The sequence below is a fragment of the Spodoptera frugiperda genome, chromosome 29 (assembly GCF_023101765.2).
Source record: "Spodoptera frugiperda isolate SF20-4 chromosome 29, AGI-APGP_CSIRO_Sfru_2.0, whole genome shotgun sequence".
NCBI lineage: Eukaryota > Metazoa > Arthropoda > Insecta > Lepidoptera > Noctuidae > Spodoptera > Spodoptera frugiperda.
The window spans coordinates 10494058-10506030 of NC_064240.1; the positions used below are offsets into that span (position 1 = coordinate 10494058).

At 35.8% G+C, this 11973-nt stretch overlaps 1 protein-coding gene across 2 annotated transcripts in view; it reads left to right on the forward strand.

The window, feature by feature from the left end:
* Window positions 1-11973, forward strand: part of LOC118268102 (phosphatidylinositol 4-kinase beta) — a 45244-nt gene that overhangs the window by 30030 nt on the left and 3241 nt on the right. For both annotated transcript variants that reach the window (XM_050706583.1, XM_050706584.1), the window contains exons 3-8: window positions 1432-1632; window positions 4616-4882; window positions 9259-9420; window positions 9709-9942; window positions 11482-11660; window positions 11788-11899. In XM_050706583.1, coding sequence (XP_050562540.1) covers window positions 1432-1632; window positions 4616-4882; window positions 9259-9420; window positions 9709-9942; window positions 11482-11660; window positions 11788-11899 — 1155 coding nt within the window. The remainder of the gene's footprint in view (window positions 1-1431; window positions 1633-4615; window positions 4883-9258; window positions 9421-9708; window positions 9943-11481; window positions 11661-11787; window positions 11900-11973) is intronic.

Here is an 11973-nt window from a genome sequence, read left to right on the forward strand (position 1 = left end):
CAGACCATTGGTGAAGTTAACCGCTCGTTCAAACGCGTAATTTCATAAAGGTAAACGATAAAGAAAAAACATATTAGCTATCTATCCTCGATATATCGGAACCCTTACTAGATATGAGGCTAGGGTCCAGTGTTCAATAGCCCATATACAGACAGGTCAGTGAAGAAAATATTGATTAATAACCAACCTATCATGGACTGGCTTGGAAAGACCAATTACTGTGACTAGTCAAGTGGAACAACTTGTAATATACGGAGGCTTAAAATATCCTCGTAAAATTTTCATATCGAAACAGTTATAGTGACTTAACGATGTTTACCTCGATAAAATCGCCCCTAAATTCCTTGGACGAAATAGATGAGTTTTAGGAAAATATTGGTCTTTGTTATCGAAGTAGGGAGAGGAATTTTAATAACAAAATGGCTATAAGCCCTTAGTTTGGCTCGAAACCAGTTGAGTTACCTAGTGAAAAATGTGATATCATCAACATCACCATCTTAAGCCCTTTTCAACCGATTTAATTTAGGAGGCCTCCTTCATTTCTTTCCATTTCGTCCTATTTTGGGCTGCTAGCATCCAATTTTGTCCCGCCACCTCTTTGATGTCATCTTTCCATCTCATCTGCGGTCTACCAACAGGTCGTTTATGTTCCCACGGTCTCCACTCCAGCAGATCCCTGCACCACGAGTTGTGATTTCGGGCTATATGTACCGCCTTTGAAAAAAATATAAGTGCAAAAAAAATATACTTCCGAGAAAAGTTGGACCAGTTTCCTTCATAATAATAAATAGAATATAAAAATTGTTGGAATAGACCATTCTGCCCTTCAGAGTTCTAACATTGAAACATACTTACGTACTTACAGGCACTTAGGTATTATTACCCTTAATACCTGTGACCTGTCTATACTTACAGTATTCTCAACACGTTACGAACACACGTGACTCGTTCATGTACGATTCTGATTCACCCGCCAAAGGTCCTATACACAAGGAGAAAAATAATAATACAAACGTACATTTATACTTCGCTGTACCTAAAACACCAGGGAATTGCCGTATAAATCTCTACAGTTGGCTTGATTTATCTTAATGCCAGATGCGAGCTAATATTTTTAAATCACTGCTCTAGTTGGCATGGTATTGCTGCAAAAAGTGCTTTTTATTTTAATATGTTTCCTGTGAACTTATCTTGGACGAATGTCGAGTGATTTTGGAGATGAAAATCACGAATTCTAATGTGATAATTTTCAGTATTGAAAGAGCAAACCTAAAGCGAATACGTAAACACACACGTACTGAAACATGGTTATCAAAATATCTCATGCCTCCACATTAGAAATCTCTTTGCGAACTTTCGCTCCACTGGCCTCACTCACCTACTTCAGACGTTTTCATTACGTAAAATAAACATGAGTATAACACATTTCAGTTTCTGACGTCACTGACGAACATTGGCCGTCGTCTCGCCGGGGTCGCGGACAAGGAGCGTCGTAATGGCCGTCTCAGGGCCGAGCTAGCGACGCTAGACCTCAACCTCCCTGCTCGGGTGTGGTTACCTTTACACCAGAGGCCGCACTATGTGCTCAGGATACCACCGCATGCTGCTGCCGTCCTGAACAGCAAGGATAAGGTGAGTTTTGTACCATTTGCTTTTATGAATAAGTACCACTATAAACTAGTTCGCATTCTTACATAAAGTTCTTTCTAAAACATGTTAAGCAACAACACCCTTATAATCTCTCAGCTAAAATGAATGAAATGACTGTAACCCAGTCAAGCGTAAAATTTGTTGAGAGCTAAATCTGGACTTAAATTAAGTACCTTACTCGGCTGGCAAAAGACTGCGATAAGTACTTAATCTCAAAGTCGGATCTTAAAAGTCGTCGGCAATTTGTGAGTTAAAAACTAAAACGGATTATGCTTAAAAGACTTTATTCCTTTATAGATCATTCTATAATTAAAGTATTGTATTAAATAAAAACGAAGGTCGTTCACCTTCGATTGTGTTAGATATGATGCACGATACCCATTACCCCGATTGAATTCTTGTAATAATGAGAAGGTTGCGCAGCGCGCTTGCATTGCCAATCAACGTAAATCGCATTAGCATTGAGTACAAACTGCTAATGTTGCTTGCAATACGTTTCGCACATACAAACTCGTTTTAATTTCTGTTGTTTACATAAAAATGCCATTTTAAAATCGGTCAACGATCTTAAATAAGCGTAATTCAGTAAAATTATGTCCCATCCACTGTGTTTTTAGTTTTTTTTTTCTTGAATACTTTAAAAACTAATAACGGATTTTCTTTTGATGTCTGCCTTAGCACTTACTTTATCCTAGCACTCGATTCCATTAAGCTTTAGCCTTTTTGAAACTCAATTCCAATTCAGGGGCACTTTTATAACGATCCGAGAGACTTTCCAACGCAATTTAAATGTTTTTGACAATTTGTTTTATTTGGTTTCAAAGGGATAAATGGGTGAAGTTTGAATCCATGTTTTCCTTTATATTAAAACAAATAATTTCTATATCGAGCCTTCTAAAGCCTAAGATTTACGAGCTGATTTATCTTTACAACTGAGGTAATATATTCAAGTCACATTATAAGGCATTGTGTGTTTTCTTTTGCGATATGTTATTACACGTAACTAATCTTGTGAGGATTACTGTTAAAGTTGTTTAGTTTACTCTGTATTTCGATCATCATGATAAAGCATGTGACGTATACCACGTAGTGACATTATCAGCGTTTGTTGTAGACAATCGTACGTCCATGGAAACAATATGACATTGATACTGATAACTCTTATGTCGTAACAGTAGACGCCATTTTCGTAGTTCAATAGCCCGGTACGTAGCACATAAAAGATCTTTTTGACACCATTCTAATGGTGGTTTGTCATCGTGAGTCATAGTCCTACTATCCATGGTAATTATGACGTCTTTGAATTAGTGGAATACTGCTGTAATAAAAAAAATATCACTTTGAAGTCACATTTTGATACAATTCCGAATATTGTCATATCAAGCTACCCTAAACGGTCATGGTGCTATGATGGTTAATTATCAACTTTATTTACTAAAGAATTGAGTATAAAATCAATTGAATCTTGGGCAAAAAAGGTTTTTAGTATTGGCAATCGTATGAATTTCAACCTTCAACTAGGTCTCGAGAAGTCATTGAGTAAGATATTGGACAAATAAGAGCGTAATGGATAGTTTAATTACTCGAGATTTCGTACAAGGGCGTTCCCACGGACTAGTTTGGTTTAAAGAGTGCGTGTAGCCTAATACATACGTAAAACTCTTTAGTATACTCACCTTGAGTTGGCGTATCCACATAAAATCAAAGTTTTACACTAAAAGGGTGGCCTTAGCACACTCAAGGCAAGTTTTATGGTAATTTCCTCATAGGATTTCCCTTCACCATTTAACAAGTTACATTTGAATACGAATTGTGTAATGCAAAGTCATAAAGTTTTCTAAATTCTGTTTTTTATTGCCCACATGGTAGTTAGAAATAGTATTATGAATATTATGATACGTTTCGGAATAATTGTCTATTTTTTTTTTCATAATATGCTATGAGGCTCGTTTTAGGTAGGCACGGTTATTTTAATGTGACTACGATGAAATTCTGTGAAAATACAATGTGTTAATTTAATATTATGAATGGTATATTATTTTTAAGTTCCTTAAAAAAAATAACAAACATAATAATTACATATCTAAATTCACTAAATTTCAATGAAAAAGTCGACGCAGTTTACAGACGATAAGAATCGTGTAATCCATCAATGGAAATAATACCAGTCTGTACTATACATAGGTACTAGTAGGTACGTGGTATATCTAAAACATTGACAACGTAATGGAGCATAGAGCGCGATATCTTTAAACTATTACCATACAATGCTCCGCAATACTGATAAAACCATTCCTCTATTCAATCTAACTGATAACTTCTAAGATAAAAACTGTATCAATTGTATTACAATCAGTATGGTAATAAATTCCAATATAACATTCCCAGCTGTCTGTAATTGCCAATTAAGAACAGTATTTATTAAGAAACAGACTATACAATAACAGAATATAATAAATACATGTTTTACTAATTTTTTACAAGTAAAACTATTTGCTTATGCAGAATATGAAAGTGTCAGGGAAAACCGCAACACGATAACTTATCCGACAATTATTTCGAAAGATAAGATTAACTTATAATGAAATTTTTATACTTGAAGTAAATAGATAAACTGGCGACCAAAATGCAGACGTCAGCAACTACCTAATCACATTTTCCTTCCTTACTTTTTTTTAGAAGGTCTTAATAAAATATTAATAAAATGTACTAGGTATTGTAATGTTCGTTAGAAATTAATTCAACTGGAAGTCTGGAAATGTGGAAAACCTAATTGTTCAACTGCTTTTGTGATTTCTGCATTTGGTTCGGTGTTACTTCCTAATAATCAGAATTTCAATATCATAAAACTAAATGAGACGACCTCATCAAGTTGTTAAACTGTGCTCTAGTCGCTGCATTAGTATCTTTCAATCAAATATCAAGACAAACGAATGTTCTAACAATGTATTTCCTTCTCCCACAGGCCCCATACATAATGTACGTGGAAGTCTTAGAAACGGACGGCCATGAGCCTTTACCTCCTCGCCTCCTACCACCAGCGCCGCCTGCACCGCACTCACCGCCAATCAGACATACGAAGAGTGAAGAGAACCTGGTGCCGGAGTGGCCGGCACTGTCCTTATACTCTGGGTTAGATGATGTAGACGCTGGCGACTGTTGGAGTCATGATGATGAGGAGCTTAGCACCCAATATTCACATAGAGCACCAGCACCGGATAGCTTGTCACAGGTAAGATTTATTTTATACTAGCTGACCTGGCAAACTTCGTACCGCCTCAAACATTATTTTCTCACCTTTTAAACCTTCTCTTGACTTCTACAAATAATTCAAGACCAAAATTTGCCAAATCGGTCCAGCTGTTCTCGAATTTTAGACGAATAGCAATAGATTTTTGTATATACATATATTATTAAAAGAATTATAACTTTATAATATTCCACATGTACAATAATATAATATAAAATATCATGATTAGGAACGTAAACGGCTGTACTAAATTGGATAATTCCTGTTTGTCGTGTCGTTTATTGTTAGGAATCTGGAATAACAACCGTGTGAAGCCGGGGAGAGCCACTATTATCATAAATCCTTACGATACGAATAAATTCCCCTTTTTTATCCGAACGTCAGAACGGATGACATCTATTTACAGTTGTGAATCACAGATTGATGGTGATGAGGCCACAAATGGATGACACATACACCCAAATCACAGCCCACAAAAACTGACAAATGATCTTAACCGCCAACGCTTCACTGTAGATTATGTAGACATTCTAGCTTCTAGCAAACATTTTATAAATGTTATGTTAATTTTGACATACATGCTGAATGCGAACCGGAACGTTTACGGAAACAGTTGATACACAAACATGTCCGATTCACATGCACATAGTATATACAGTTTTTGTCCTACAGTTTCATGTTTACATAGCTATTACAGCTAATTGGACGGTTGTTGCACGCAGACAAGCGATTGTGACAACTCGATTGATAAAATTGAATCGATTAAAGGGGTACTGCGTTCAAGTAATTTGAGTACTCGTATTGGTTGATTCACGCGATGCATTGTATATTAATTTTAAAGTATTTACTGCACTTAGTGTTTTAGTAAGACTTCATCAGCTGTGCAAAGACTTGATAAGCCCACTTTGTGACGCGTTTCTTAATATTAACATACCTAGAACAAATACAAAAATGCTGATTAACCCAACTTTTTGATAATACTGCTTTTTATTGCTCAATATCGTTATCATTTGATAATGGTACTTATGTACGTAATAATAACGTAATTAATACATTGAGGATTCGTCCTTAAACTCGTGAAATTAATTGGTAATTTTATAGCTGCGGAGGTTATTTTCGTTGAGAGTTTATGATGCTAATTTCAGCTTCCTGTGGCAAATGATTGCCCTTGAAATTGACGTGATAATTATGAGTATGAAACTGAACGTTGTACTGTATTCGTGAAAAGGTACCTTGTTTTTGTATATTTTATCGAAACTGAAATCTAAATTAAAATTATTTGTGATTTGTTATTGACGAATATTGGAATATTAACCACTATCGTGGAATATTTACAACACAGTATACGTAAATTACTTTGTGAGATAAAATAGAGCATTTGCTTATTAGATAACTAGCATTTGCCCACGGTTTCGCCCGCATTAAATCCATTAGGGGATGCCTACGTCATAGTAGCTTTATGCATGCAAGTCTCAGCCCGATCCGTTTAAAATTGACAAAGTTTCATATAAACTTTAATTCCCTATTTTATCCCCTTGGGGGTAGAATTGATCAAAATCCTTCATGTTTGATTTCAGCCCGATACGTCTAGTGGTTTGGGCTGTGCGTTAATAGATACCTATGTCAGTCAGTCAATCACCTTTGAGCTTGATAAGTAAATAGTAAATGAATAACTAAAACCATACATATCGTATGAAACCATATCTAAACCAATTTTAAGGCACTTACCTAATCTTATAATGTTAGTACTTAGTATACATCTAAATAATTACACCTAATTGTTACTCCCTAATAGTTAGTCTAGACGACTGGAACCCAGAACAAAGTTCTTTGTCCTTACCCCCGTTCACCGATAAATCGGAGTACAGTGACCAGCATATCAACCTACATCTTTCCGTCAAATTCCTGTATTAGATATTCAACTTTATTATTTGGATATACAGTCGTAAATTCTATGAAAGGGATTGATAGATTAGAGTAGGTTGACCTGCCAGCTAGTACTTCAGTACCAGTGCCATTGCACTCGAACACGTGCGTGTTAGGGCACGTGTATTTACTCGTGTGTAGGGAACAGTTGAACGTTTTCTCAGTAATATAGTAACAATTTAATACCAATATAATGACGAATTACTGAGAAAATTTAAACCTTATCATGATCAATCTCTACAGTTTATTATATTACTTTCCGAGACATAATGGACTTTATTATAGAAGTTTATTCTCTCATTAGTGTTTTCTCTTTAGTTGTTAGACGATTAAGGTTCAATTTCAAACGTTTTTATACAAGTTTTTGATACGTTTATCTATTGGATAGTGGATATCTAAAGACTTTGAAACTTTGTTATATTTTTATCAATGATTTATGTAAACAATCTGACGTTGAGTAATTAATTACTATTCAAGATGAAAGAAAATGCCTACTTCTGACTGATATGGAGCTATTGTGTGTAGAATCATTAAATAGATTAGGAACAAAATTGTACACGTGGCTGTCTAGCAGTCCAACTATAATTTGTGGAGCTATACTTTTTTAAAATTACAGACTGGTTGAACAAAGAAATCGCATGCGTTTTTCCCCGTAGCATATACATACCTATATGTTTTTAAAAACGCTGTATATTAGACGAGCTTACGATAAATTATTCTCTTTATTACCTATTCACAGTGTTGCTTAGTGATAAAATCTAAATGAATAACTTGAAACGAACAAAGATCATGAAACAGGTTGTTGAATGAACTTTTTCTGCTCTATGACACGTAATTATATTTAATCTGTTGTCGCGGTATACGTCACTTGTTTTTTTTAATTTGACTTGCGTGACATTTTAAATTATGAATGGTGTTGATGACGTTAACGTTAAAGATCTTTAGTAAAATCTTTGGGTTTATCCATAAACAGATTACGTTAGTCTGTTGGTTAATAATATGTAATTATATATGTTTTTAAATTACATTATTATAATGGATCATTGGCCTTTCTAAGTATGACGTAACGGTACATAACATTTATGTAAATAATTAATTATGTATACGTATTTCGAAATTATTTTCCATAACTGTGCTAATATGTGGTTTATAACACCTACCAGATTGACTTTGATTCAGATTCGGAAGTATTACGTTATTTGCTTATTATCTTTATATATATAATTCTTCTGTAAGTGTGTATGTCACTGAACTTCTCTTAAACGACTGGACCGATTTTGATGAAATTTTTTGTGTGTATTCAAGGGGATCTGAGAATGGTTTAGATTCACAATTTTATCCGCTGGATTGTAGTAGTTGTTGATTTTGGAATGTTTTACATTGGATCCGACAAATTTTCAAATTAAAGACGTGTAGATAGGACAACGTCTGTCGGGTCCGCTAGTTTAATGTAAAATGTTATAAAACCAGATAGTTTGTTTACTATTGGCTACGAACTTAAAAAATCTGCGAAACACAGTATTCTTGAAAACTTAATGATTTGACTTATCTATTTTTTAAGGCTACTATAAGGCACTAAGTGGCACACTACACACTACTACTTTATGGCACTATTAGTGCAAACACTCACAATGTAGGAAACACCTCGTTCATGACAAGATAATGACACAGGAAAATTACTTGATGCAATTATAATAGGAGAGAGGTAATTCTCACTTTATTGCACCCTTTCACCTCGCTGCAACATGCAGCGGAAGATGGTTAAAAGCCATGATTATTGCTGCAGATAAACTAACAATTATAATTTTCCCTACTAGCTTATGTAGAGAAATGTTTATTGCTATTACTACTACAGGTGTCAATATATCTAGTATATCCACGTTTGATGTCGTACTTTCTATACGCTTCCAAGCGCCTTAAGAAAAGTTGTTGGTTTAGCACTAGGAGTCCCAGGGATTCACAGATGGAGCCCAGTAGGACTGCCTAGCGGGTTTACCGGAGCTCCGGCTCGAAAAGCAGGAGTAGAAACGGGGTGGTTTTTAGTCAGTAAGAGTCAGCTACTCCATTTCGTCTCGCCCAGAGCGGGAGAAGATATTGGATGATTTTACCCCCTTAAAAAAAGAGATTCACAGAAGAAAAGTAATGATATCCTCGGTCCTCTTATACTTTGTTATAGCACGGAAGCTAGACAAGGAGGATGAGTCCCATCATATAGTTTTTTGACATTTCATACTTGCACCTTTGCCCCTCTCTTTAGGGGATAAAGAGATACCTGCATTGAAAATATGCTTGGTTTAAGTTAGGCTTTTGTCCCAAGACATTTTACCCCAAGCCCCAGTAGTATCAGTTAACATTTTAATGCATTATTTTTTAGCTCCAGGGCAAGGAAGCTTATTCAACATCTCCTAATAATGGTCTCGTATTGTCTCCAGGTGTCAGCAGTATCAGCTCTATCGACGTCATCGTGTGGGTCGCGCGAGTCAGTGGCGGTGGGCGCGGGCGAGGTGAGGCGCCGCCTGGCCGACGCCACGGCCGCGCCGCCGCCCAACGCCTTCCGACACGATCCCGCTGATCCATCCGCCACGGCACTTAAGGTAAATTATCTTATTATAGGGTTAACAAAGAAAATTTAATGTGATATGTGTCTTTCAAAGAGAAAATCGTCTTAAGAGTGATCTTATGACGATTAAGTATATCCACTTGTGTGAACAAGTGCGCACACTGCTCCACACTTTGCTTCACATGAGCAATTTAAAAATGTAGGCGCTTTCTTTTTATTCAATGTAATTTTGGGCTCTAAAGACACGAGATATAAGAACAATAGAGGTAACCCATATTATATAATTTTCACAAAATAATACCTACCATATTATTTGTTCCAGGAATCATGGGAAAGCAAATACGCTCGAATGCGTTCATCGTCCCCGTACGGAGCGCTCAGTGGTTGGCGTCTACTGGGCTGTATCGTCAAAGTAGGAGACGACTTGCGTCAGGAAATGTTGGCGGCGCAACTGCTCCGAAGGCTACAAGCTGCCTGGGTCGCTGAGCGAGTGCCACTGAAGCTCAGGCCTTACGAAATACTCTGTCTTGATAAGGAGTGCGGTCTTATACAACCGGTGAGTTCTTGTCATTATTTCATCAGCATCATCAACCTACTGCTGAAAAAGGCCCTATCTCATACAGAGAAGCATTAATTACCACAGTTGCTCAAGTCGAATTGGTCATTTCAAACTTATTATTCTAACCAAGAATGGTGACTAGGCTTGTGGAGGAGTAGATGTCAGTTTCTCCCGTATAAAAATGTTCCACTGAACCATCTCTTGTTAGAGCTTAGAGTACCAACTCAAATAAGTATAAATATTGATTATTGATACCTATCGAGTGATAAACTTTGGATTGTGTGTAGTTGTTTAGTAACCTGCTGCACAGTCGAGCTTTATTAAATAATATAAACAAACTTACTAAACAAAACTATAAATATGCGATTTTCTAAGTTTACTTAGTTACACGAATCTTCATAAGAGCTATAGCATGTTTTATCACAGTGACTAATGTAAGTTGGTTTACACAATACAATACCATTTGATATTATGCTTTATTTTCGTTTATACGATATTTATGTTTCATTTCAAAACAATGAGTCAATATTTCAAGGCAGGATTTATTTTTAAACGTTAATCCCTTATCATGATAAGATAAAACGTCTGCATGATGAGATAAACTAGAACTCTAGCACTGAATGTGATAATGAGTTCCTTTTCACTGCATAATGGAGTGTTCTTAAACAATATTAATCACTATATAGTATAGAACAAAGTCGCTTTCTCTGTCCCTATGTTCCTTTGTATGCTTAAATCTTTAAAACTACGCAACGGATTATGATGCGTTTTTTTTTTAAATAGATAGAGTGATTCAAGAGGAAGTTTTTTATGTATAATACATGCATAATATACTACCATTGCACCCATGCGATGCTGGGGCCGGTCGCTAGCAATAATAATAAAAGAAGTAATATAGACAACCCGTTGCTTCATTATGCCATTGCTAATGGCAGCCTTCCCTTTAGAAATGATGGCGCAATTAAACCGCGCAAATTCCTACATGATCCGAAACGCATTTGTTGTACCTCTGGTGTTGAAAGTGTACTTAGGCAATGGTAACAGCTTACCATCAGGCGGGCTATAAACCTTGTTGCTACTGCTTAATAGGTAGCATAAGAATATTATTCTACACGAGTATACTAATGCATATTTTAAATATGATGTAGTGCTAATACGAATTGTGTATTGCGACGCGGTTACTCAAATAATGAGTATTAGGTACGTCTATCAGTTGGTTATTTAGTGAGACTAATTTTATTGCTCGATTAAGTATTACGTGTACATTACCTATTATTCTGCAATTAAAATAGGTTTCTATATAAAATATTCCATAGTAAGGCGTATGACGTATTGGTTAGGGTTATTATACGTTCTAAAATTATATTCGTGAATCACTCAATGGCTGAAATGAAATTGGAGCAAACGATTTAGGATACTACTATCAAATACCCATGTTTAAAATATAACTTTAAACATAATAAAATGTTAATCAATAAATATATCGTTATATTATGTATGTAATACCTATCTAACCTTCTTATTATCACATCACAGGTCCTGAACTCAGTATCGCTGCATCAGATAAAGAAGCAATCAGGCAAGTCTCTCCGTGCCTGGTTGGAGTTGGAACATGGTCCTCCGAACAGTGAGGGCTTCCTCCGCGCACAGAACAACTTCGTGGAGTCCGCAGCTGCGTACGCCCTTACCAGCTACCTTCTACAACTTAAGGATAGGTCAGAATCTTTATATTACTCAACTAGAAAAAAAAGCATTTATATTTCGTTGTATAATTTTTACTTACGACTGTCCCGGTTGAAAAGCGCCAATGAATAAAACCGAAAATATAATTGTTTATTTCAGGCATAATGGAAATATTTTACTGGATAGCGCGGGCCACATAATCCACATAGATTTTGGTTTCATATTCTCAATATCACCCAAAAATCTTGGATTTGAGAGCTCACCGTTTAAGGTAAATGAAATGCACTTTCATGCGACTAACAAAAATTGTTTGCTTTTGTAATATCCTGTTGCCTCATGTTATTA